General features: G+C 40.9%; 1 protein-coding gene across 3 annotated transcripts in view; it reads left to right on the forward strand.

Annotated features, from left to right (window-relative positions):
• SLC66A2 (solute carrier family 66 member 2) overlaps positions 1-27,556 on the forward strand; it is a 105,013-nt gene that overhangs the window by 8,966 nt on the left and 68,491 nt on the right. For 2 of the 3 annotated variants that reach the window (XM_030552585.1, XM_030552587.1), the window contains exons 3-4: positions 8,549-8,682; positions 13,104-13,157. In XM_030552585.1, coding sequence (XP_030408445.1) covers positions 8,549-8,682; positions 13,104-13,157 — 188 coding nt within the window. The remainder of the gene's footprint in view (positions 1-8,548; positions 8,683-13,103; positions 13,158-27,556) is intronic. The other variant, XM_030552586.1, reaches the window with a different exon arrangement.

The following is a 27,556-nucleotide window of genomic DNA, read 5'->3' on the forward strand; positions in this document are numbered from 1 at the left end:
CAGAGATGGTTACCAGTCGTTCTGTACCGTCTGCTGCCAGGGTAATTTGGCAATGAGATGACGGTTATCTGTCCTTCTGTGTTTGCTGCTGCTATCATGGGTGCCCCTGGCTGAGGTCGGCCAGGGGCGCAAAAGCAAAACTGGGAATGACTCCCCAAGTCAATCCCTCCTTTATGGTTTCTAAAAATAGAGTCAGTCCTGCCTAGAATTTGGGGCAAGTGTACTAGAGAACCAGTGTATCAGAGAGTACAGCTGTTCCGTGTCAGATCCCGCAGAAATGATGAGCTACATGCTATTCACGGGGGGTGCCCCTGCAACAACCCCACCCATTGCTTCCCTCCTCCCCCAACCTTCCTGGGCTACTGTGGCAGCGTCCCCCCCCCATTTGTGTCATGACGTTATAAAGAATGCAGGAAAAAGAAACAGTGACTTGTTAGTGAGATAAAATAAGGGGGAGGCAGCCTCCCCGTGCTATGACAGTCCAGGCAGGACATTAAGCGGTGCGGGGGAGAGGAGCCCAGCATCCCGCTGCTATGATAGTCCAGGCAGTACAGAATCTTTTCTTTACACCAGAAAGGAAGGGGGCTGATGGAGCTCAGCCCCCCGTAGCTATGATGAAGACGGTTACCAGCCGTTCTGTACCATATACTGGGAATGACCAGGAATCATTCCTATTTTTACCCAGGCGCCCCTGAGGCCAGCCGGGGTATTCAGCAGTTATCAAGCATGTACCGTCTGCCAACAGGGAGGGGAGAGGAGCGGATACTGCTCTTCACTGCTGCAGCATCACGTCTACCATCAGCATTCAGTAGACATAGGGTGACATTGAAAAAAGTCAAGAAACGATTTATTTCCCTTTTCTTTCACGTGATGGGGGGAGGGAGTAAATTGATGAGCTATTCCCTGAACCACGCCGGACAATGTGTTTGACCCTACAGGCACTGGGAGCTCAGCCAAGAATGCAAATACTTTTCGGAGACTGCTGTGGACTGTGGGGTAGCTGGAGTCCTCAGTACCCCCTCCCTCCTTCCATGAGCGTCCGTTTGAGTCTCTGGCTTCCCGTTACGCTTGTCACGCAGCACTGTGTAGCCTGGAGATTTTTTTTTTCAAACGCTTTGGCATTTCGTCTTCTGTAATGGAGCTCTGACAGAACAGATTTGTTTCCCCATACAGCGATCAGATTCAGTATCTCCCGTACGGTCCATGCTGGAGCTCTTTTTGGATTTGGGACTGCATTGCCACCCGTGCTGATCAGAGCTCCACGCTGGGCAAACAGGAAATGAAAATCAAAATTTTACGGGGCTTTTCCTGTTTACGTGGCCACTGCATCCGAGTTGAGATTGCTGTCCAGAGTGGTCACAGTGGTGCACTGTGGGATACCGCCCGGAGGCCAATACCGTCGATTTGCGGCCACACTAACCCTAATCCGATATGGTAATACCGATTTTAGCGCTACTCCTCTCATTGGGGAGGAGTACAGAAACCGATATAAAGGGCCTCGTAGTGTGGACGGGTACAGCGTTAAATCAGTTTAACGCTGCTAAAATCAGTTTAAACGCATAGTGTAGACCAGGCCTTAATAAGTAAGGTCAGTCAACAGTAGTCCTGCTTCCTGCTGTGCTCAGCAGGCTGGAGTCTTTTGAGTTGTGGTGCAGTTCTTTGTTTCATCAAATTTAGATGCACTAGCTGCCGTATAAGGTTACCTGTTGTTTTCTTTTTCTTTTTTTTCTTTTTGCAGGATAAAACACAGTAACCTTTGCTCCACTAATTTAAAAAAATAGGAATGGTTAATAGGCTAGGCTGGTTTTCCTGAGCTGAGGTGTCCCAGATATGAGTTGGGGGAAATATGAATGAAGTCTCCTGAATAAAAGACCGTTTTCCTTTATCTTAACTTCCCATATTTGTTCTTTGTCAGCCAAAGAAACAATGAGCATTCAGCTTTAGTCAGTTTACTGCCTGGGTGTGTGTTTGAAGCCCTGGTGGCACATCCTTGGTCGGTGTAAATTGTCACAGCTCAGTTTGCTGCAGTGGAGTTCTGACAGTTTACACTAGCTGAGGATTATGCCCCTGATGCAAGGCCTACTGAAGTAAATGGAAAGACTCCTCCTGACTTTCACCGGGCTTTGATTATGCACTATCTTGGATGCCTCTAGATGGGTTTTGGGATAAAGCTTCTTGTCAACTTGACTGTTTGTTTGTATTATCATAATATGCAGGAGCTGTAGTCCTAGTCCAGGACTGCACTCTACAAACCCAGATCAAAAAGATGGTTTCTGCCCCAAGGAGCTTACAGTCTACATATATGACAAGAGGTGGATACAGGCACATGGGGTAGTAAAGGGGGGGGGGGAGAGACAATATTGGGAATCACAAGTTGTACCCAGATATTCCCCCCCCCAAAAGTTCTCGGATATAGTTTTAGTGGGTCACTGTCCTGAAGCCATCCAGCAGTGGCCAAAAGTTTCAAGCCCTGGAGGAGTTCTCCAGCAATATGTTCAACTTAATTAAAGCTGCTGAGACTGATTTAAGGGACCCTTCCAGTTTTTAATATCTGAAACTTTTGAAAAAGTTCAGTGCAGACCTCAGCTTTCAGATTACTTTTTGAGCAAGAGTATTCCACTTGGCCTCATTTATTTTAATCAGAACAACAAGGCCTGGCCCAAACAAAACTCTAACAAGATCTTGGGTTCACTGCTGCCTAGGATGGAGTCTGAGTATCATTTTTATATATATTGTATTGTATTGTGCCTGGCGGCCCCAGTCATTGACCAGCACCCTGGTTGTGCTAGGTACTGTACAAACACAGATTGAAAATAGATGGTCTTTGCCCCAAAAGAATTTACAGTCTAGCCTGCACAGTATGAAGGGGAAAGGTAATCTGGCCTTTCTTCACACTGACTAGTTCTCAGCTTTGCTAGTGAGTGGTCTAGGGGAATCTACTGGCAGGATTGTTTGCGGGATGGGAGAAACTTCTGCTTCTTAAACTTTATTTTGGCGTTACTGATTTAAAAAAAATTGCTGGTCACTATTGTAAAGTGAATGTGAGAAGATACTACCAGGGTGAAAGTAACTTAAAGGACTTACCAGTAGCCCAGAGTACTGAGCAGGGGGCAGGGCCTCAACCAGAAGAGGTGGGGCCTTTAAAGGGCTGGGCCCTTTAAATTGAGATTTAAAGGGCCAGGGGCTCTGGTCGTGGTAGCAGTGGCTGGGAACCCTGAGCCCCAGGACTCCGGTGGCCACTTTAAAGGTCTGGGGCTCCCCACAGTGGCTGGAGCCCCAGGCCCTTTAAACTGCCACCAGAGCCCCGCTGCTGGAGCCCTGTGGTAGAGGCAGCAGCCAGAAGCCCCAGGCTCTTTAAATTGCTGCCGGAGTCCTGGGGCTCCCAGTTGCCGGCAGAGGGGCTCTGGCGCTCCCAGCTGCCGCTACCGCAGCAGCGCCCCCAGGCCCTTTAAATCACTGCCGGCCAGAAGCGGGGCTCTGTGGCGATTTAAAGGGCCCGGGACTCCGGCCGCTATTGGGAGCCCCGAGCCCTTTAAATTGCTGGCCTGGGAAAGCTGCCCCCTGTGGGTACAGTCAGGCTTACTTTCTCCTCTGGATACTACTGACCAGCAAAGGAGCCCTCTAGTGAAGAGAACGCCATAGTAGGAGAATGCAGTGCATATAGCAGCTTTCCCTCAGTAAATTCAGTCACTGAAGCAGAAATGCACACATGACTTCCTCTCTTTGATCACTAGCATTTTTCAGCCAACTTTATTTTGTGCAGGAGGAATAAAATATAAATGTAGGTTTTAATATATTATTTTAAAATATATGTTCTGTACCACACAAAATCCTGGAAGCTCACATACTGAGAAGCAGTTCTTAGCAGGCAGATCATATTCTGAAACTAGTTTGTTTTCTCTCTTACACTTCCTGCTTTCTACCCTTGTGCTGCTGCATCATGCTGTCGCCCAGGAGCCTGATAGTTTGGGTTACACAGTGTGAGCCTGTAACACAGCTTCCGCCCTGCTTTAGAATCTCTTAAGAAACTGCAGAAGACCTTGACCTGGGCTTTAAATGCTGTAGTAGGTTAGTGTATTAAGCTTTCATATTCAAACCCAGCTTGGCTGCTAGTGAAGTTGAAGTTTGGTCTTGGCCAGTTCACTGTGTTTTAGATCACAAAACTGATAGACAGTTTGGCTTATCTCCACACGATCTGTGGTTTCTGTCAGGATAGGCCCAGGACTGGAGTAACAGGATTGTTTCAAGAAGATTGAGGTGTTTTGGCAGAGTTATTCAGACAAACTCATGGTGACTAGTCGGTTTGGCTCTAGCCCAGTTGTTCAGCCTCTGTTTTATGAACACAAACAGTTAAAATGTTTTAAAAACAAAAATATTACTGGTATTTAAAGAATGTTGTTCTGGTTTTTTGAACATATACTCTTTACAGTGATAGTTTAAAATATTATATAAATAGAAGGGAAACTGCTGTGAGCTCTGACATTGGACACTTCAAAACTGAAAATGTCAGTTTAGCTATATGATTGTTTAGCTATATGATAGTTACCAGCTAGAAACTCAGAAAGAAAGAACAACAAATATAAAAAGGCTTCAATCCTATATTTCTCTTTTTCTGAGCCCTAGTTAGTACCTTAAGGATCCCTCCCACTTTTATGAACAGCTTCTTTGCTGTTCCCACCCTCAAGCCCTGCTTTGGCAAAAATATTCCCCGCTTTTGGCAGGTGGGGAGGGAAGGGTCGAATGCTGCTTCTGAAACATCCAGAATACTCACTGCATTGCAACACAAGGCTCCTCCCTTCTTCCAGTCCCTATCACCTCCCCAGCCCATTTGGGAATGGAGAGGTAAGAGAATCTTAAATTTGAATCCTCCATGTCCTGGTGTGATGCTTTTGTCAGGCTGGCTCCTGAACCATAATTTCAAATACAAGTTGGAGTGTACATCCTGCTTTCTCCATGTTAATGTCCATCATGTTGACCAAAATAGGAGCTATTTGCTTTCAAGTTGTTTAGAATAGAACACAGTATCTAGAAGAAGAATTTAACTTCAAGTGCGTTGGCTAGTCAGAATGAAAGTTTATGTAGTTCAACGTTTGTCCTGTGTGTGCTGGAGTTTGTTAAATTCTCATACATTGTTTGAAGTGACTATGGAAATCTTGCCATATATGTTCAGGCCCAGGTGAACTCTCATGTGTTGTGGGTGGTGGGTTTTTTGTTTTTTTTTAATCTTAGCTCTAAAGTGATAGATGACTCAGAGGGTTGATAACACAGCTTTCCATCTCTGTTCTGGTTACTAGTTCTAATGTGCCACTAGTTTATGATGATTGTAAATTGCTTTCTAGCTGACAGCTGGTAGCCTGAGGCAATTAGCTTGTTTCTGTTTGCAGTAGGCAGATATCTCTGTAACAGTTGATATTGTTGGCAGCACTCTCAACAAATGTACCAAGGAGTGAATCAGCCAGTAGAGACTCTATGGGCTCCCTTTGGATCAGGCTGGAAGAACATTATTGTGTCAGTAAGGGGGAACTAATACTAATGTCCATGCCGGCCCTATCCTGTGAATTAATAGAACTTCAGCACCAGTGCTGCCTGTGTAGCCCTAAATTAGCTCTTATACAAATGGACTTGTAATGAGGATAAGTACAGTATTTCGTACACCTACGGTTAGAGGACTTTTGGTAATAGTTGCTAACAGTGGACAGATTCTCTTCTCTCTTTTCCTGAATGACAGATGGATGAAAGCAGTCCACTGGGTTAGTTCCTCAGTTTTGAAGCCTCCAGCAAAACAATTAATATGGGCTCCTCAGTTGCCAGGAGAGTGTTGTACAGCAGATCTCAGATAAGCTCCCCTGTCCTGCCAGCATGGCACTGGCTCAGTGATGTGTCCAGAGCTTGTGTGTTTATGTGCTAGCTTCTAGCTCCACCCCTAACAGAGACATTCTCTTACGACACAGGCTCCCCGCTTCTTCTATGTATCATGACTGTTAGTGGGGTAAATAACTTGAGGACCCTTGAGAATCAGGCTTTTGCCACAGAGCTGTTTGTAATGCTCCTCTCGCTACACCCATGGAGCTCTGGCTCATGGCCAGTGCAATGCAAACTGTCCCTGGTGGACTCTATACATCAGAGTCCCCTGAAACTGCAGATTCAGCAGCATTTGCAGAGTTCGCCCTGGCAAGGAGCAGGGGCATGGAATGGGGAGTAATGGCAACTCTACTTTGCTCCACTCCATCCTCTTTCTTCCTGACTTGGGTTCTCTGCAGATCAGAGGGGAGTTTGTACACTTGGCTGCATCATCTCCCCACCCTTCAGCAATCTTCTGAATTTGTTAGTGCTGATCTTACCATGGTATGACCTGCTGCAGTGTCACCCTTCCCCTCTCCCCAGAGCATTAGTTGAGGGGGAGGCCTTGTTGTGGCCATGTACACAAGAGTCATAGGCCACTAGTGTCCCAGGAGACATTGTGAAGACTCATGGTTTCATAATGATGGCCCCAGCTCTGTGGCACTAGGCAGCTAGGCCTCCCCCCCCCATGACCAGTTCCCTGGGGATGGTCTGGTCCATTGGGGACAAACATTTCCATCTACAAATGGAAAAGTTCCAAGAAAACTCAGCAAGTCCAGAATTAAGGACTTTCCAGTTTCTCCCCATTACTAGGCATCATCTACAGGGACCCATAACAACAAAACTTGAATCTCCCTAAAGACCATAGTGGAAGTAAAGAACTCCTTCAGCATTCGTACAATGCAAGGGCTTAATGGCAAACATGCTTGTTACTATCTAGTGTCTTATTGACTAGCTCAGAGCTCTGTCTTGAAAGAAACCCAAGTTAAAGAATTATATCCAGACTCTTATGGGAGACCTTGCATTGTATGTATGAAAGTACTAATGGCTCATTATAGTATGCTATACTTAAGGTTTGCCAGAGCTTTGTAAAACATTAATTAAACAAATCATCACCCTACTCCTGTAAGTGTTGTCTCCTATCTTCTTAGCCAGTGGCAGCACAGTATTTGTGGGGTGATGAAGCAGTGGCCTGGGTGACTAGTTTGTGGGTATATTTGGAGTGGCAGATAGGAAGTGTGGCCCAGAATTAAAGAGTGAGTGAAAGCACACTGTTTAATTCCCCAAATTGCTTTCTTGAAGCAGTAAGAATCTGAGGAATACACCCTAGCAAGGTTGGTTGAGCTGAGAGAGAAGTCACAATCGTGTGCCTGGAGCCTGTCTACAATAAATCTAATATATTTTGCACCAGATCTGTATGGGATCTTCCTTCCCTTTTCTCAAAAAATAAAAACCCTACTTTTGTTTGCTTACTGGCGATGTCTGTTGGGTATTATACTGAGCTCTCCTACCTATAATGCAGGAAGAGGAACTTGGATAGCAGCCAATCCTCACTGAAGAGTCTTGTTTTCTGTGATAGAATCTAATGCAATCATGGAAGATGGACCCTTCATTAAGTATTGGCTGCTGTCCAAGTTCCTCTTCCTGCAATACATGTAGGAGAGCTCAGTAATTCCCACCAGACAGCGTCAGTAAGCAAACATAAATTAAACTGGGGGAAAGGAGGAGAGGCAGGGGAGAAAACATTTTCTGTTCAGTTTCCACATCTCTGAACAATCAAGTAGCTGTTTTCTGCAATTTTGGAGTTCATTTCCCTAAGCTTGGTTCAAATTACTGCAATCTGATTTGGACTATGTCCCAGAAGTGATGCTCCTCTTTTCTTCCAGACTTTGGGAGTGGTGAGAGTACAGTACGAGTGGGTGTTTGTAGGTTTGTTGAGGGGCACTGTTAGACATCATAGGTTGTAGTTGTGTTTTTTTGGAGGGAATGAGATGGTATGGGCTTATGATTTAATGTAATGTATTTTAAAATTATATTTAGGGAACTTAGTATATAGAGCAGGAGTTCTTAACTTAATAGCGTGTTCACTTAATAGAGGAAAGAAATGTGTGTGTCTCATGCTAATGCAACGTAGCTCTTTATCCCCTTCTAGTTGCTAGACCAGGTTTGCAAGTCAGCCTCTTCATTCAAGCTAATGGACCTGGTCCTTTTAGCTCAGGCAACAGAAATTCATGCTTTAAATTCACCGACATTTATAGTTTTCCCCAAGGGTGCTCCACCCCTGCTCTGCCTCCTGCCTGCCACTCTCCACCCTCCCCTAAGGCTCTTCCCCAGCTGGCCAACAGCTGTTTGGCGGCACCCTCAATTAGCTCGTTGGGGTGTCGCCAGACAGCTCATAGGCAGCGCTGCTGCCCAGCAGCTGTGGCTGGTGGGTGCTGAGCACGCACTATTTTTTTTTTTCCCACAAGTGATCCAGCCCCAGAGCATTCATGGTGTCGGTGCCTATGGCTGCAAGTTCAAGTGGAATATGGTTGGGTTACATACAGCTAGATCTGTTAGTGTAATTCTTCTCTGCAGCTTTGCAAATCTGTCAGTTACAGTGATTGTTAAGGATACAGTCGTCAAACACTTAAATAGGATTGAGGGTAACTGGGTATAAAGATCATCATCTTGATATGTTTATATATTTTTCTCTTACTTTTTTTAGGTTTGGAAGGCATTTTGAGTCCCCTCTTCTGTGGCAAAGCATTATCATGATCATTACTATGTTACTGATGCTGAAACTATGCACTGAAATACGTGTCTCAAATGAACTGAACATAAAACGTCGCTCCTTTTCAGGTTGGTAACAGTAATTTTGCAGAGTGAAATCTTCCAATATTAATTTCTAAAAATGTCTTGTATTGTCATTGGATTGAGTGAAAATTTTTTTGTACATGGTGCAAACCATTGTCTTTTGAAGATCCAACCCAGCACTTTCTGAATGGCCTGTTTTTAAAATTATTTCCTTCCATATAAGTATTTTAAATGGGTCTTAGTTCAGTCTAGAAAATAAGAGTTCTCTGTAATATTTTATGTCAAATCTTAGGAAGTAGTGGAAGTCATGCTACTCTGCCAGTCTTGATGCTAAGATCTCGGCCTGAATGACAGCAAGAATTTTCACTGCACATTTCTGCCAAGTCTCTGTATTGCAGAAGCATTTATCACTGACCAGTGTCAGAAGCCATGCCTTGCTATTGCCAATGCTGTGTCTTGCTTGCGCAAAAAATATTTTATTTCTTGTCCCAGCATTTGTGGTCAAAATAGGGAGTGATAGTGTGTCACTATTACAGGTTTATCGAAGTGTTCATATTGTACAACACTTCCTGTGGTGTTGCAGTACTTTTTTGTGTGTTTGTGTGTGTAAACTTGCAATCTGGGCCAGAATATCATTTGTTCTTAGTCTAAGGCAGTGATACTCAGACCTCAGTGGTTCAGGAGTCATTAGCCATCAACATTACCCAAAAGAGCCTTAGTAGTGTGAATTCATTGTTTCATTTACTTACACTTTTTCTTTCTCTCTCTCTCTCTCTCTCTCTCTCTCTCTCTCTCTCTCTCAATATTATTTATTATTATTAATTATTCTCATAGCAAAGTGACTGACCAAGTATTCTACATTTGGTTAATAATAAAAGCATCCTGATTGATAACTTAAATTGGTTATTAATTAATAACCAATGTTTTAATATCATGTGCTGCAAAGAGTCACAAGAGACCCATTAAAAGGCCACTCCTGAGCCTCAGTCTCAGTATCACTGATCTAAGGACTTGTCCACACAATTGGGTAATGTGCTTTATGAGGTAAAGCACACTAACATGCTGTGCATGAATTAGTCTGTGTAGACCCTGCTGGTGCGCTTTAATGTAATATTGTTTGAAATGGTACTACATTTAAAGCGCACTAGGGAGCCTTCAGTGCGCACTAGCCAGGTCTTAGAGGACCAATTAATGTGCAGCATGATGTGCGCTTCAGAAATAACATCCCCATAGAGTGCATTATACCCCACCATGTAGACAAACTGTCTTTTTTACAAAATGATTTACTTTATGGCAAACTCTCTTACAGTTTGGAAATGTAACAAATGCCAACCTCTGGTTTTCTTGTTTGATGTGTACATCCCCCATTTTATGTTTCTCCTGTTCCTGCTGCTGCTGGGCTATAAACCTGTTGGCTTCTTTTCAGTTGTCTTCCCAATATGGACATATAATTTGCTGTCTCGATCTGTTTTCTTCCTTCTCTTACCCTGAAAACTGAGGGCTTGATTGAGCTCCAAATAGCTGCAGCTTTTCCAGGCAGAGGGAGCCCTAGAGGGCTATGGGTGCTGGCTCTGCAGCAGGTTTTATTTATTTAAACCTCTGCAAACGTACTCCCACTCAATGGTTTCTGTGGAGTGTGTTGTGAATCGGCCCTGGTTAAGTGACATCATGGAGAATGTTAGCTCTTCTGCAACTCGCAATACTCTGACCCATCCATTTTTCTCCTCTACAGTCTGGGACTGCATTGTCTGCAAGAGTTATCACAGGCTGGGAAAACAGATGACTTTAGATCTGGCCTCATTTAGCAGAGATTTAAAAACTGGATGTATTGGGAGGGAAACAGCCAGCTCTTTGCCTAAGATACCTGTTGGTTGGGAGCAGAGCAGAGGGCTTCCTCTTCAGATTGCCCTTTGTGGGGCTAAGGGGGTAAGTCTTCAAACTAGATTGCCCTCTTTCCCCTCCCTCCTTCTCTAGCAGACTTCCTCAATACATGTCAGGGGGGATGCATGTCCAATTCAACTTCAGCCGCCATCTTTTTTGACTGAATGACTGGCATTCAGTCACCCAGTGAAAGAATTGGGTTCTTCACCAGCCTGTAAGGTAACTTACAGAGCGTACTCAGTGTGTCATGCCATATCATTTCCCAGGAGCCAGTTTTCCATATAATTAATCCACCAAAAAGAACAATTTTGCCTGTTGTTTTGGGCTTTAACTCTTTTCTTTGCAGCAGGAGGCTCACTGTACTTCATGCAAACTTTTGTTATTAGAACCACACAGTGCAACTAAATGTCTCTCCTGGCTTTCATATATGTGATTAACTTCTAAGTGATGGGAAGGTTAAACCAGTGATGATATCATCTAAGAAAGATCTACAAGTTGAAAAGTTTTAATGCTGAGGATCTTGTGATTCACTGTCAGATGTAATGTACTGGCTTGAAATTAATCTTTGTGTTGTTTATCATTTTGGGCATACATATTTTCTTCAAGAGAGGAAGGATGGCCTTGTGGGTAAAGCACAGGAACTGGGAATCGGATGACCTGCGTTCCTAAACCCGACTCTCCCATTGTTTTCCCATCTGATCCTGAGTTTTCTCTGTACCAAGTTTTTGCCATATCTCATGCAGATGGTGGGAAGCTAAATTTCAGTTTGATGCTTTTGACATCCCTGGATGGAAAGGGCTAGGTTCTGAATTGCAGTATCATCATCATAAGATCAATATCACTGTATTTTTGTATTTAAATCTTTCTACCCATTCCTCCTTCCATCCTCTTTCCCTAATACCTCTACAACATAATTCAGGTTAAAAAGTGAGCCTGTCCTGGCTCTGTCTTCACTTTAGCAGATGCCTTATATTCCAGTCTAATAATCCTGGTGCACATTTGACCAAAGAGTCTTGAGTTATCCCAGAGTAGCTTGTTTTTTTCTATTCATTCAAATAACTCCTGCTAAATAACTAGTTCAGGGGGAAGCCAATCTTTTTCTTAGCTTCCAAAGCAATAACAAGGTCTCTCTCCTAATCCAGAGGACAATTTTTGTGAACTCAAGCAAGTTGTTCTAGGTCCTCTGGCTTGAAGTACATTTTAGTGTTTAGTTAACAGTGTATCCACAAAGTCATGTAATGTGGATAGTGTACAGTTGTGGCACTTCTATTTATGTGGAAATCTGTTGCAACTTGAAAAGTTCACTCTCCTTGGACTGGCTTGATTGTCTCCTTGGAGAGTCTCTGTCCTGGCTGGGTATTAGGGAGACTTCTTTTCTCTGCCTTTGTTTTTTTAAAACAAAACAAAAACAAAAAACCACCAGAAATGATTCCCCCTCCCCCCTGAGCTTCTAGGAAAGATTTGTTCTCTCATGCATACATTTTATTATCCTTTATTTACAGGTATTAACCAAGAGGAGATTACATCCCTTTGTATACATGTGTATTACACAGCTGAAAACAATCAACCACCCCAAATCTTGATTATGCCCCAAGAACCTTTGCCCTGGTATGTTGGTAACTGCCAGGCTCCCCTAAATATTCTAACTTTGCTTACAACCAGTGGGGGGGTTGTCATGGGGATGGTCTATTCCATTGGTGTGATACCTTTAATTCTATTTTGCTTAACCTTAAAGCCACCCTTGCTGTGTAGTTATTTGTATTCCTGTAGTGCTTAGAAGCCAAGTAGCATGGGGGCTCCATTATTATTTTAGTTTATTTCTTACTGTCATTTAATTTTGGACCCTCAAACTGATGCTATCTTAACTTCTGTTTACAACTTGTCCCTTACTGTAACACTGTGTTCCCTTGAAAAGTTTTATTAAGAGAGCACTGTCTTGGGTAGTATATGGTTTTCAAATGGAATTGAGGCTTACAGAGGAAGGTTAGGATCAGATTAAATGGTTCAGCATACGGAACACTTGAAGTGGTGATTTGGTCTCTGTCTCTGTTAACGTGAGTGGCTAAACAGTTAAACCTGTTGGAAGTGTTGAAGAAAAGGGTTTCCTCCAGAATGTGAGGCAGCCCTATCATGTTGTTTTATTTCTTTTTTTGCATAATTTACATAATTCTTTCCTGAAAGTCTCCTCCATCCTCACATTTAACTCAGGTACAGGAATAAAAATAAGCAATTTAAGCTTTCTCTTTCACTGAAAAGTTTATAAATATGTGCACATTGCTTTGAAGAGGGTTACGTGTTACACTGTCTCTGTTCTCTCCCCCCTTTGTTATTTTATTTTAAATTGCTGTTATTTCTCAAACTGAGGCCTTTCTGTGATTTCCTTCCCCCTTTATCCTTCCCTAAAATCTTGGAGAAAACCCTATAGAGGGCATGGAAACTAAAACTTTTTGCATGTTTTTTTTATCAGCAAGTTGTACTAACAAAGTTTAAAATAAAACAAACTAAAAGACCATCTACTACATTGACTCAAATTAGTCTATTTTGTCTTTTCGTCCTCTCTTCTCAATTTTATTTTTCTTATGTAGCTGCAGATAGTAAAGATGAAGAAATCAAAGCACCTCCCAAGAGATCCTATCTGGGTATGTACTGTACAAACCCATGCTGCATGAGGTTGCCATCTGAAACATAATTCACGCTTCGCTACTTTTTGTTTTGTGTGTTTTGCTTTGGGTCATTTTTAGAAATGATTGCATGATGGTCATTTCTAGAGAGAATGTTTCTACTTCTTTTCTTCATATACTAATATCTAACTGTTCTTCAGTTTTAATTTTCATAGAGGAAAAGATGCTTTCAGTTCTGTTCCAGAAACCATTTATTTTTTTTGGAGGTAAATGAATTGTCAATTCATCCCATCATTCTTCTCAATTGTATTTTGTTCTTTTTCCTGCCCTATTAGAGAAACATAACGGTATTTATATAATAGAAACTATTAACCGGCATGACCTACATGGGGCTCTTCTCCTCCTCACATCACTGAAATAGGAACTTTTCTTCTTTCTGTTTTCTGCACCTTGCCCCAGAAGGGCCAGACTGTGTGCTGCAAGCTATGAAAAATATGGGAGCAGCTTTCAGCCAGGAGAAATGTTAGGTGCTCATTTTGCAACACAGCAAATAAGGATTTCCCTATAACATCTCAAGTTCAGCAAAATGAAAATGGCTTACAACAAAACTTATTCATGAAGATTTCCTGTCCCAGCCCTCGTTTTCAACAGGGCATCCTCTGCACTGTTATTGGGGGGGGGGGGGAGGGATTTATAGCTCCACACACTTTGAAGGCCCCCGCGTCACCATCTGGACTGGTGTTTTTGGAATCCATTCTAAGATTTTGAATGTTCTTTAGCTAGCCAGAGAGATTGAGAAATATGATGTGTACCCTGCCTTTGTGTCATTTCCAGCGCTTAGAAGCCTGAAGATCCAGAGACCAGGACTGTGTCTTAGCCAGGTTAGTTTAGTTTAAGGAGTGTAGATACCACTTTATACAAGGTCTCAGATATCTCTAAACATAGAAGTTGCACCAATTTAACATAAGTTGTTTGTTAAACCTATTTAGTTTGGTGCGATCCTCCCATGTAGACACTCTTATTTTGGAACCAGAGGACCCTATTTCAATTTTGGTTAAGTTGGTAAGAAATCAGTTTAAAGGAAGTCCAACATAGGGCTCTCTTCTTCCAGAATAAGAGTTCCTACATTGGGTTTTGAATCATCAGTATTACTGAATCTGTTTGTAAATGTAATCAAATTGGTGTTCAGTTTGTATGGAGACAAACCCTGACAGAGACAGAAACATTTCTGTATGGTGGTGCAATGCAGAGCACTTTCCTTAGACCATCGGATCAGTCCTGTGTATTGGATGATCTTTAATGGAGCAAGTAGTCAAGAAATGCAATTGTTCTCTTCTGGATTTTCCGATTGGGGGGGTGGGAAATATTTCATAACATTCCAAAAGTGCATGTTGGTTTAATGCCAGTAATTTGCAAAGCACCTTTTCCTTTTGTACATTTTTCTGGGCTTTGCATGAAATAATATTTTGTTTTGCTGTTTTGTCTCTTATCATTAGTTTGCAGTTATTCTCACTGGCTTATGTCAAAATGGACTTACCTATAGAATGTAAACTTGAATTTTATCCTATTTTTAACATGTTTACATTCTTGTTTTCTTTATTCGCTAACGCTTTCCAGTTTTTAGCTATAACATAAACAATAATCTGTTAACTTGTTGAAGGACGGCTTGTTCTGACTGATTCAGGGAACCATAAGAAAATAGAGAAACAATTATTAGTTGCTACATTTTACTTATGTCTTTTAACAGATTAAAAGTTTCTAAATATCAGTCACCTGGTTTTCAGTAAACAATGGGACCTGTATGTGTCTATGAAAATCTGCTGAAACTTAGAGTTGGGTCCTTTGATATCTGTGATGAGCAGTTTCTGAAATGAACTTCAACTTACTTAGGAAAACAGGACAGATCAAAAGAAGTAGTCATACTGCATTTTGATGAAACAGTAAGACACACTTTAAGGAATGCAAAAAGTTTAATGATTGCATTTTGGGTACCTATTCTTTGTATGTTTCTGTTTCTTTAAACTGGATATTTTTAATTAGTATAAATCTGTTTAAAATAGTTCTGAGGTAGAGGGGTGTGTGTGTGTGTGTGTGATTACATGTATATGATATCCTACTAGACTTAGAGAGTTTGCATGGGAGAAACACTACTTTATTGGGCTAGTCATATTTTGGTTTACACAGGATTTGTTTAATTGAATTACATCCTGCTTATGTCTATATAGCAGTGCTTTGTCCAGAGCCATGGCAATCTCACTAAAAATTTATGTAAGGAGGTTTCTGGTTTTTTGGTTCAGGGGATTGTGTATTCCTTTACCTCTCTCAACTTTTTTGAAAAAATAGTGTGCCAAATTCATTATTACAACTGGGCTTCCTGCCCAGGGCCGGCTCCAGCATTTTTGCTGCCCCAAGTGGCCCCCCAAAAAAAAGCTGTGATCAGCGGCACTTTGGCAGCAGCTCTACCACCACTGCTTCATTCTTCGGCGGCAAATTGGCAGCTGGTCCTTCCATCCAAGAGGGACTGAGAGACCCACTGCCGAATTGCCACTGAAGAGCCGGACGTGCCACCCTTTTCCGTTGGCGGCCCCAGGCACCTGCTTGCTGTGCTCGTGCCTGGAGCTGGCTCTGTTCCTGCCTCTCACTTGAAGTTTAAGTTCCCTAAATACTCTTTAGTGTTTCTAGGCTCTGGGATTCATTACAGCTCTTTTGCAAAAGCATGGTAAGCATACAGTATAGTGTATTCATTTTAACTTCAGTTAGCCCTGCAGGATGATTAGAGTGTTAAAGTGGAAAATATTGCCCACTCTGCTATACCAATAGATCTGTGGGGAAATTGGTAGATAAATGATGATACTGAAGCTGTCCTCTGTCACCACCTTTTGATTCAGAAATTGAGCCCTTTCTGTGCCCACTGGGTCTCTCTTTAGGCATGTGTATTGTCCGTATTCCAGTAAACCAGTTAATGCTACTGTTCCTCCACACACACATTAACTGCAAAAGCTTTTTATCTGACACTTGACTCTGAAAGCTGACTGCCTAGATTCTGTTCTACTAAGGGGCAAATCCTCAGTTGGTGTCATCGCTCTGTTGACTTCAACAGTTATGAAAATTTACACCAGCTTTAGATCTGCCCTATGGTATATAGCTTCCTGTTTTCATATAGAAACAAAATTATTGCCAGTTTTTCTAGGAAAAGGAAGATCTAAATAGCAACAGTTCTGACAAACAGCGGCCCTAGTCTTACACATTGCCTGTTGGTGTATCTGAAGATTAGCGTGAGAGCTAAACTAAAGTGCTGCCTTGGTACTGCTTGCCCATTAAGAAAGCCAAGGCTTTTTCTTCAACCAGTTGGTTTGTCACTTGCTGAAATGCTTTAGAATAAATGTGGATGTTTTGTACTCTCCTGTATTGAGATGCAAGTTCTTGCTTATATTTTGAGCTCTTGAAATGAGATCTGGAGATTTTGGGGGAGACAGGACATGCAAGACACTGGATCAAGGTTATTAGATCTTTGAAGATGATATTATAGCTCTGTGGTAGTCTCAATAGTGCAGTGGGTAACTTCCAATGCATATGCATCTGATTAGCTGAATTTTATAATTTCCAAGTAAATATTTAAACAAGTTTTGCAGGACACTGCTGAAAGAAATCACAAGGGTTTTCTTGTTTACAAAGTTCTATTTTTCAATCTTGAAATGAAGTTATCTTGGTATCTGTCATGCTACTAAGTAGTGTGAGAGTTCTTGCTTGAAGTCTGCTTGCTTCTGGTCCAGAGGACAGTAGAGTCCTAATGATATAGTAAGTGTCCAGAAACAATATAGATTAATTATACATCAGTACAATAGTATGTAAAACTGTAGTTTAAAAAAAGTTGTATATGCGAAACCAGAATCTGTTTTGTGTAAACAAATTCGTTTTAGGAGGTTCTTGTATAAAACCAAATGGGGGAAAAATCAGTGATGGATTGATTAGCTAGTTGGCCCATGGATACTAAGTGTGAACAGCTGTGAGTATAATATGACAACTGAGGTAACTAGCTCTCCAGCTGCTGTCCTGTTCATTTCTTTCCTCCAGTTGGAAGACAAGCTCTAGAACTCATAAGTCGGATGCTAGTAAATGACATCATGTCATGGCACCTGGGTCTTATTTGATTAGCTCTCTAGTTGCTTCTCTGTGGAGTGTGTTTGACAAATATATAGGAAAGCACCATGACCATCTGTGGGTGCTATATAAATTATATAACGGATAAGCAGATACATACACAGTGTGCTCCTCTCTTTGGTTCTTTACGATACTGATTAGAATTGAGGACAGGATAGAGCCAAACTTTCCATCAGCCAATCATGTGGCTCCATCTTTGATTTTATTTTGTTTGTCTGGGGAGTTTAGTGAAAAAGAGACAATTACAGATCTCTGTGCACCACTGCTCTGTGTGTGTGTGTGTGTGTGTGTGTGTGTGTTTATATAAAAATTGTGGCTCTTCCTGGGTTTGGCTGCTACCACCCAGCCCTGACCCTGGGAACTAAATCCCTTCTGCCTACTCTGCACTCCTCCAAAATTATAATGTCCTCCTTTAGACTGATATATATTTTTAACTTGTATGCATTACCACAGCATGTATGTGTATCATTAGGTTTCTTTTCTTAGGGTTATTTTTCCTAATATAAGGTTAGAAGTCAAAGGGACCCAGATCTGCTTTGGTTGAGTTGGTAGCATTCAGCGGTGCAGGATCTCCTAACCTATGCAATTAACTGTCTATCTGATTAACTAGCATGTTCTCCAGCTTGTCCTGTTGTATTGAGGTTGTAGTTCTGTGTAAGGGCCTCTTTCCCTCTGCCCCCTCCCCCATTTATTACTATCTTCTTCTTTGTGATATCTCTGAAAAGGAAATGGAAGATGAAGAATGGAGTGACAGCGTTTTGAGCATGTAGAAGTATATCCTTATTAAAATGAGGCGATCTTTGATTATCTGTGCAGAGTCCTTGTCACCTTTGGCGGTTGTCACATATGAAGCAGTGGGAACCACTGATAAATCATCAGCTGCTTTCCAGAAAGCAGCTGTAAGTGGGTCATCTAATGTGTCTCCCCCCCCCCACACACACCCAATTCAGGTTACTCTAAATACATTTGATTAATATAACTACAAATAGGCCTGTGTTGGACTAAATGTTTTAAGGAAAAGAAGGTGGAATCTGCTTAAGAATCTTGAAAGCTAAGCAGAGAATTTTTCCAGCTACACATCCAGCGAGAAAGTGACTCATTTTGTTGTAAAATAAATGACATCATAAAGCTAATGATATTAAAATCCTTGACCTCCCCCTGGTATTTGTAAACCAAATGGATTTGGGTCCGTTTCTCTGTTTTTTAGATTACATTTCTTAACAGAAATGTAATTCTTTTAAAAGCTTCAAAGAATTTTTTAGTATAGATCCTTCTTTAGTTCTATAGATCTAATGCTGGTTTAACAGGAAGTCTTTTTTGTGTGTCTGTTCATGTGAGCTCTCTTTTAGAAATCTAGAGGAATTATTCAGTATAATGATGGCATGCCTTAATACAAGCATATCTTGGATCATAGAAGTTAGGAGAAGAAAACTGTTAGTTTTAATTTTTTGTGCTTAATTCTTATATTTAGGGTGTGTATACTTAGGTGTTTTCTCTTTCAGATTTCTTTTAGATAAGGACAGTAGAGAAATCTTAGTTAGGATAATGGATTGTGATCCTTGAAGCCCGACTTGGTAGTTCAGAGTGCAATACTTGAGTCTTCCCCTGCTTACCCACACAAGCCCATTACTTGTTTCTCAAGAGAGAATGTCTTTCAGTCTGCAGCCATTTTTTTAAAAATGGGGGCGGGAGGAGGGGAAGACCTCTGGTTTAAGCAATATGAGGAGAGTTGGCCTCCCATATCTAGGTTTTTGATCCAGATCCCATTGATGTTGAGGAAAATGTTCCTATTGGCTTCAGTGGGTTTTGGATCAAGACTGGGAAGCTCATCTCCCTTCTAAATGGGCCACAGGAAGGCGGGAGCTGTGGCTGCCAGGCCATTCCTTTTGGGAGGGGAGGGGAGGGAATGGAATGTTGACAGCCACCAACGTTCAAAACTCATGAACTAGATCCCCCAAAATCATGGATTTGGCCCCCAAATCACATAATTAAATAAATCTCATCGTATCTCTTGGCCTGTCTGTTTGGGTTTTTTTGCTTTTGTTTTTGAACGTCTCCTGTTCACCCGCAATGTCTGTGACAAGTAGTGTTGCTGACACTCCCAAAGACATAGAGTAAGATGATTTTGACCTCACTGCAGGAGCTGTTGCTGGCTGGCTGATGGTGCTGAGCTTCCAGCCTCTCTCCAAATACAAAGGCTCTAATTAACTGTGTGTGCCCCAATCCCACATCTGCCTTTCAAGCCCCAACATCTGCTCATCCTGTTCCTCTCCCTGCCTCTGATACTTCTACAACTCCTGGAGGGAGGGGAGTCAGCGGGGTCCTCTCTTCTCCCTTCCCAGGATTAGGGAAGTGGGGAGGAGCAGAGAGCAGACTGACCCATTTTTCACAGTGGGAAGGGGAATAAGAAGGAGGCTGTGGAGCTGCTCTGAGCTGCTGGGCTATTTCTGCTCCTTCCTGAGAGAAGGATGTCTGCTCTTCCCTCTTCCCCAGCCTCTGCTTCTGAAGGGAGGGGAGAGACCTCTGCTTCCTGTAGCAGCTCTGATTGGCTGCTTTTCCCAAGAGGTGCATAATTGGGGAAGGCAGCCAATCAGAAGGGGTTCCCACAGGCATGGCTGAAATTTGAGAGGGGGCTGGAGTTTCTTCTGTCATTGTGATACTGGCTCCAGCCCTGGCCAAAGTCACACGACTTGCAAAGAAATCACAAGAGCTGGCAGTGCTGGGAGTGGGAATGGGAATATATTTGTTGTGGACTTTGTGGAGTTGGGTTTGATGAGAAGGTTTCCCTCACCCATGCAACTAACCGAGACACCAGTTTGGCTCGAAGGGTAAGCAGCTCAGCATCCTTCTGGACTCTGCAGTGTCTATAGAGCTCCCCTTCACCCACAGCTGTTCTGTCAGGCAGTCCTGGAAGAGCAGTATAATCTGTCTTCATTATTTAAAAAAAGAAAATTTCTAGTTTAGATGGTTAGAGAGAGAAAAGATTGAAAATGTAACCCAAGTGCATCCAGAAGGCTCAGACACCCCAGAAGACAGACAAAAATGATCCATCCAAAATCGCATGATTTTTAAGCCAATCTCATAATTCTTGAATCATGACTCATGATTTTTGTACACTTGGGGTTGGGTCGCCTTGCAGCTAGAGGTTCCTATTTGTCAACATATATGTAGGGCTGGTTGGAAATTTTCTACTGACCTTTTAATGGAAATTTTTGGGTTTTCAACTGAGACACTTCACCAAAAAAACCCAGCTTTTCTGCTAATAACTTAGATCTTCAGTTGCAAAACTGACCACCAGAATACTGAAACATTTTTGATTCTGAAATGCCTTCCCTGTTCTTCTATTTAGGCTAGGCTGCCAATCCAGATTGAATCTCCTAGGATTCACTGTGCAACTGCTATGATGCAGCACCTCCTCTCACCAAGAAGAGAGACTGTGGTACATACCGGAGCTGGGATTACAGGGGAAAAATGAGAACACGAGACAGAGTGGCAGCACTTCAGAATAGAAATATTTAACTTTACAATTTTTTACCAAAAACTCTAATTTTATGTGGAAAATTTTGAAGAAAATGAGTCTCCTTTTCCTCATTTTCCCACAGATACTTCACAGGAAAAATTAACTCCTTTTCTTATCAGCTTTATGTATATGCCATTATTTATGAGAAATGGGGTTTGGAGCTCTGGTGCTTTTCCCTATCCCAAAAAGCAACTTGTTTAGTTCCAGTCTGTACTTAGAGTTAAATAAAATAAAAATCGATAGGAACTTTAAAGGGAACTCTAATGAAATGGTTTTTAGTATAGGTTGGATGTGACTTAGAGTAGTGTGTTCTTCTTCCCCTTAGTGGTTACCCCAAGAGCCCTGCTGTAGGCCACTCCAGTGATGTCCCTCAGAGACGGCTGAGCCAATGAACAGCTTGAACTTTTGGGGGTTAATTCCCCACTGGAGGCTAGTTATGTATCATTGAGTTCATTTAAGCTTAATACCCACCTTTCTAGAAGTTTGGAAAAGACCATTATCATCATCTTGTCTGGCTTCTTGCATAATGTCGAGGCTGTAGGGTTTGACCTATTAATTCCTGTAATGAGCTCAATAACTTGTAGATGAGCTGGAGTATAATTATCCTCTTTCAGAAACACATCCCTTCTTGATTTTAAAAGAGCCAAGTGATGGAGAATCTGCTGCTTCCCCAGTAATCTGTTCCAATGGTAAAGTATCTTCAGTGTTAGTTTATTATTATTTTTTAAATCAGAATGTTGTGGTGTTACTGTAGTAAATCATATGCCTCACAGAACTGTATATTCTGTCAACGCAACTGCCTATCACTAAAACAAGTAATGGTATCTTTGATGTAGAGTCTAACCTCTCTTCCCTGTTGTTCTCTTTGTCCTTCCTAATGAGGGTGCTGCCAGTGACTAACATTCACTGACAAGGCTCCAGGATTCAGTAAATGCCATCTTTGTAGTAATTTTTCTGACACAAAAGTATTTCCAGTTCCTCATGTTCATTACCCAGCGTTGATATGTAGGCAATCAAATAATGCATTCGCTTCACCTCCTTAGAAGAAGGGGGAGATGAAGAGAGGGGTTGTGCAGTGACCGAAAGCCAAGGCAGGGGACTCTGGTGAAACAGATGCTCTCCTGTATGGCTTGTACAATTTTTAAGATATACTTGGAGTTTACAGTTTGTAAAACTGCAAGGAAGAAATGCAGCTAGAGACCTTCCATTTAGTGGCATTTTGTGCTAAACCAGAACTACTGCAAGGAAACCCTACTTGAGGAGGGAGATTTGTGTTGACCCTCCAGTGAACTCTCTTGCCCATCATTCTGCATCAACCCTGCTACTGATGTGGAATGCCCTCAACATAAAAATAGAAGTTTGACTCTTTTTTTTCTTTCTTTTTTAATAGAGTTTGAAAAGCTGGTATTTATTTATAGGTAGCACCCTGATATTTTAGGCTGTGCACAAATACTGGGGATGATCTAATCCCTGCTCTGTAAAGCTTGTAGCTTGACAAGAGAAAAACATGCAAAGGTTGGGGTCGCAAGATACAGGAAATTCTTATATTAGACAGAGGAATGACACCTGGTGGTGGGAGAAAAGAGAGATGGTAAAAGTGGCATTACATGACATACCAGCCTGCTACCAGATTGGGGATGGATAGTAATACCAAGTGGACACACGAGATAAAACCCCAAACTCTGTGTGTAGCCCTATCCTGGATGGATCTTACCTGCCTGTGGACATACCAAAACTCTTACTTTTACTTTGGCAGTGCTTGCAGTGCTTTTCATGTCCATAAGGTCTCATTGAATTGAAACTGAATAAAAGGCAGAGAAGGCGTTATTGAAGGGACTGGTTGGCAGTAATAATACTTTGGACATGGTGATCTTCATGATTTTGAGGGTGAAAACTTGAATGAATAAAACCTTTGCTAATGCAGCATCTCTCCATTTTTAACCAAGCAAGAAAAATTTCATTGCTTATAGCTACATTTGACCACGTGAGGGTGCTCAAGGGTTTCCAAAGTCAGTGTATAGAGTACCTTAAATGAAATGGGGGGAAACAATTTAAATGTTAAAGACATGATCCTGTTGTCAGGGGTATGAGTCTAAATATAGAATCAGTGGGCAAAAGTCTCTCTCTCTGTCTGGATCTTAAAAATGTAGTTCTGTGGGCTGAGGAAAGAGTTGGATAAGAATAAAATGAATTATTCAGATTTGTAACCTCAAAGGAAATAATGAAAAAGAGGGGGTTGGGTGGGGAGAGGGAGAGAATACGCTTGCACGTGCGCGCGCGCACACACACACTATATGAACATACATCCTAGAGAAAATAGGATAATGTATGTGCAGCAAAACACTATTACATTTCAATTTCAGCTGGAGGAGTGAGATTTCAGCTGGAGAAGTGAGTGTTCAAATCTCACACTCTTTGAATGCACCTATGCTCCTTAAAAGCTCTGTTCATAGTTTAAATTTGGCTTCTTGTTAAAATACCTTAATGTTTAACCAATAGGAGTGCAGCCTGCAAGTTTAAAGGAGTACAAAGGTTTGGTTGTCTAACCACTGTAATTCCCTGCCTTGCTGCCTCTCCCATCCAAAACCCAGTGCACTTAATGCAAAATAGTGAACAGTGTAGCAGACTGGAGAGAGCAGAAAAACCATGATCTCTTATATGGTGGGATGAGTGGTCTGTTCATTACAGAAAATGTACACTCTTGCAGCCTTCAAAGTTGTAACAAACCTGCAACATTCAGGAATAGCCATTCAAAGCTAAGGCTCTTGTTCAAGGATGTCTGAATTTTATAATGGCTTCTTTCATTACGTGATTGCATAGCACTAGCTGATGCAGCATACACTTTGTGTGTGTGTGTGTGTAATTACTGGCCAGATTCTCAAATACCTTGCCACCCAGCATCATCCGTTGAAAGCAACAGAATTTGCTGGGTGCTGAGGTCTTAAAAAATAGAAAAGTATGTTACAGAGTGTGTGTGTGTGTGTGTATGTATGTATATCTTAATTTTACATACATACATACATATAAAATATTTGACCTGCTAGGATTGAGTTTGCTATCATAAAAATGTGTGGAGCCAGATTTTTGATTTTTTTTTTTTTTGAGAGTGCTGTATAAACATTAATTAATTCTTACCCCTGCAAGGGAGGTAACAGCTGTAGTTTGCCTTCATTTTGTGCTATTGACTTATCTGGAAGGCTGTCCTGTGAATCAGTGGCAGGATGCTGCTGTTGGGACCGTTGTCCCTGCTTTATAAATTGAGGGATAGTGGGCCTGATTTTAATCTCACTCCTGATTTTTCACTTCCATTGACATCAAGCTATATGTCAGATCAGAACTGGGCCCACAGAGGCAAAGGCCCAACTTTTCAAGAGGTATCCACTAGTCTTCGGTGCCCAACTTGAATAACTGAGGGCCTGATTGTCAGAGGTGGTAAGCACCTGCGGCTTTTGTTACTTGGAGCGACTGTGTCGCATTTTTTAAAATGAGACCATAGGGGTGTCAAGTGGAGCACCTTTAGAAAGTTTGAGCTGAAGTGACTTGCCCAAGTCCACACGTGGAGCGGATGTCCGAGGCATTCCTGACTGTAGAGTATACTCTGCACTTTATTTTGCCACCTTTTATACGTTATGTACATTATATATAGCTATTTGTTTATTAAATTCCATATTTGATATGGTATTAGAAGTTAGTAACTTTATTATTTAAAATGCACAAAGAATGTAAAGAAGTAGGGTGGGCTGATTTTAAATCAAAATGATTTAAATTGATTTTAATCATGTTTTGCATTTTTGCTTTTTAAATTATTTTCCTAAAGAAAATAAAATGTCTTTCGTTGGTAACCATTTAGACATATTATTTGCAATTGTAATCGTTAGAGAAAATTTGATTTTTTTTTCCTGCTAACCAGGAGGATGCCTTATATATTTACACAGCTTATATGTATATAGAGTCTTAATTTTTACCTTATGCTAAAATTGGTGAGTGATCCATTTCTTATTTACTAGATTGTTTGGGTGTTGTGATTTACGTCATGCTTTTTGGATGCAAGTTAAAATTAAATTTAAGATGCACAAAAACTGCATTTTAATTTTAGTTTTTATGAAATAAAACTACCTTAAGTTTTTGAAACATAAGGGAAAAATTACAAAGTTTTTGTCAAAACATGTTTTGCATTTGAAACTAACTGATTTATTAAACAAAGGAAGTATTATCTGTAGTTAGTGAATTGAACTGATTATTTCTGGTCACTGTGCCCTACAGAATTTTAGATCTAGAAGATGTCATCTTCACACCTAATTTTTATTCATAGATTGGAAAAGGAAAACAAGCTGTCCTGCTTTTCAACTCTCAACTGGCTTTTTAACTTTGAATGAACTAGTTATTGGTCTGAACTAGCTGAATTAACTGAAATGAACAAATTATTCTTCTTTGCATCTGTTACTGCTGTCAAACGCTGACTTAGCACTTCAACAAACTAGTTCCAGGTGCTCAGCCAGTGACTTCCAGGTGCTCAGTGGTTTGACTTTCCTTACAGTTTGCCAGCAAACACCAAGTACGTACTTTTAATTAAAATGATTGTAATAGGTTAGGCCTTAACATAGGTTGTCAATTTCAAATATAATTTTAAATAGGTTGTTTAAAAAAAAACAAAAAAAACTTGTTTGTAATTCCCCAGCCTCCCAAATTTTATTTATTTTTTAAATCCGCCTTGTACAGGCCTACTTTAGTGAAGTCTGCGCATAAACAATTTTTTGTTAACAAAAACACATTAAACACCAGTGTAGGGAATTTTATTCCCAATGAAACTTAATTGAATCACCATTTTCTTTGTTCCCATCAAGGAAAAATAAGAGGATAAAACTTTATTCCTTCTTAGACCTAAAATAAGGTCCTTATCCTGCAGTGTGATGAACACCATTGATTCCCGTTGATTTAAACAGGAACTGAGGATACTTAAAACCTTGCAGAATTTGTCTCGTTATCTTCTGTAATTATTATTTATTTATTCATTTAACTCTTGAAAGTTTAACTGACTTTAGGTTTTTCATACTAGCTGTTCTTTTGAAATACTTGTTAGTTTCTTGAATATCTATTTATCTTTTAATGGACTATTACATTTTTTATGAAGCTTAAGACCCAAGTCGTATCTTAAAAAAGCCAGCCAGGCACTGTGCGTACCAAATCATTACTTTTGAGGATCAGCAATCTTAAAATATGCCCAAGGAACTATTGATAAATACTGACAGAATAAATCTGATCTTATGAATTATTCCTGAGTGCTCTTCCTACACCTCTGTTGGGAGGAACGCTATTAGGAAAAATGGCATTGTATCGACTGTGAATGAGAGATGAGGTTTTTGATTATAAATGTTATGTTAGCGCAAGTTGTGTGTATACAGTAAAATTAATAACCACTCATGTTCCATCCTACTTCTAGACAGGACTGCTTCTTTTGAAGTTTTCTTGAAGCCCTGGAATGTCTTCCCCTTCTTCCTTTCCATTCTCTACTTCACCTACCTGATTATCTGAAATGTTATAGTCATTTCAAGGAAGAACATATTACCCTTTATCATTTATTTTTTTTAAATAATTGTTATGCTGTTGAATTCAGTATTTTAAGAAAAGATTGTAGCGTTGGGGAGAATGAGCGTTACATTTCTAAAAGTTCTGAAAAATTACAAATTTCCTATTTTTTTGTTACCTTGAAAGGAAGTTAAATTTTCCCTTTACAGTGCATAATGATGTTGTTGTTGATACCATGTGATCAGGGAAAAACACTTCTACTTTTCATTTATGAGCCAATAAATATCAGCTTTTGAATTTTAGTGTCCTATAAGGACACTAACTACTCAAAATACCCAGATGACTTAAATGAAAGGCATAGTTTCTTTCTTCTTTGTGAGTGGTTCTGTATCATGTGGGGAGGTTGCAGGATGCAGTGAATGGGCAGACTTGTAGTTTCATAGTAATTTGATGACATTTGACTCATAAATCAGCAGTTAATGAATGTAGAAAATGAGTAATAGGATTATTTAGTCTGCTGTCATTTTCACAGCTAAAACGTAGTATTTGATTAACTTGCATTTATTAAGTTGAGGATTAGATATTTTTCAGATATTAATCAATAAAGCAGACTTCTAAAATGTAGGAATAGTATCAAAGCCTTTACACTGATCATGTTTTGTGGTAAGTTTAAACATCAAAGAACCTTCTTCTTTTCAGTAACACTTATGCATATTTTATTACTGTTCATATAGTGAAACACAGTTTTATTTTGTGAGTGACATATTTGGAAAATACTATATGCAACCCTCCCAGATGGCCAGGAGTCTCCAGGAATTGGACTAAATCTCCCGGAGGCTACTGAAGCCAATCCAGGAGATTTTAGGCTGCTAAAAGTCCGGTGGGGCTAAGTGGCCGGCATGTTGTCCTGCTTGAATCGACAAGGGAGGTGGTGGGAGACAGCATATTTTGGTCTGTTACCCAAACAAGTAAAGAAACTTATGTGATGACCAGGACCTAAACAGTTTCTCACTTTCAGTCCCCTGACTGCAAATAATGCCTGTGTGGATTCTTTCTTTATACTCATGGAGCCGTGGATGGCCTTATGAACATATTAGGGCTTCTGGTTTTGGTTTTTTTTGTTTTATTGAGAGGGGGTGGGAGGAGATTTAACTTTTCTTTTTCAAGGTTTATTTTTAACAATTGTTGAGTTTTATGTAGAACTCCAATA

Source organism: Gopherus evgoodei, chromosome 2 (genome assembly GCF_007399415.2).
Source record: "Gopherus evgoodei ecotype Sinaloan lineage chromosome 2, rGopEvg1_v1.p, whole genome shotgun sequence".
Taxonomy (NCBI): Eukaryota; Metazoa; Chordata; order Testudines; family Testudinidae; genus Gopherus; species Gopherus evgoodei.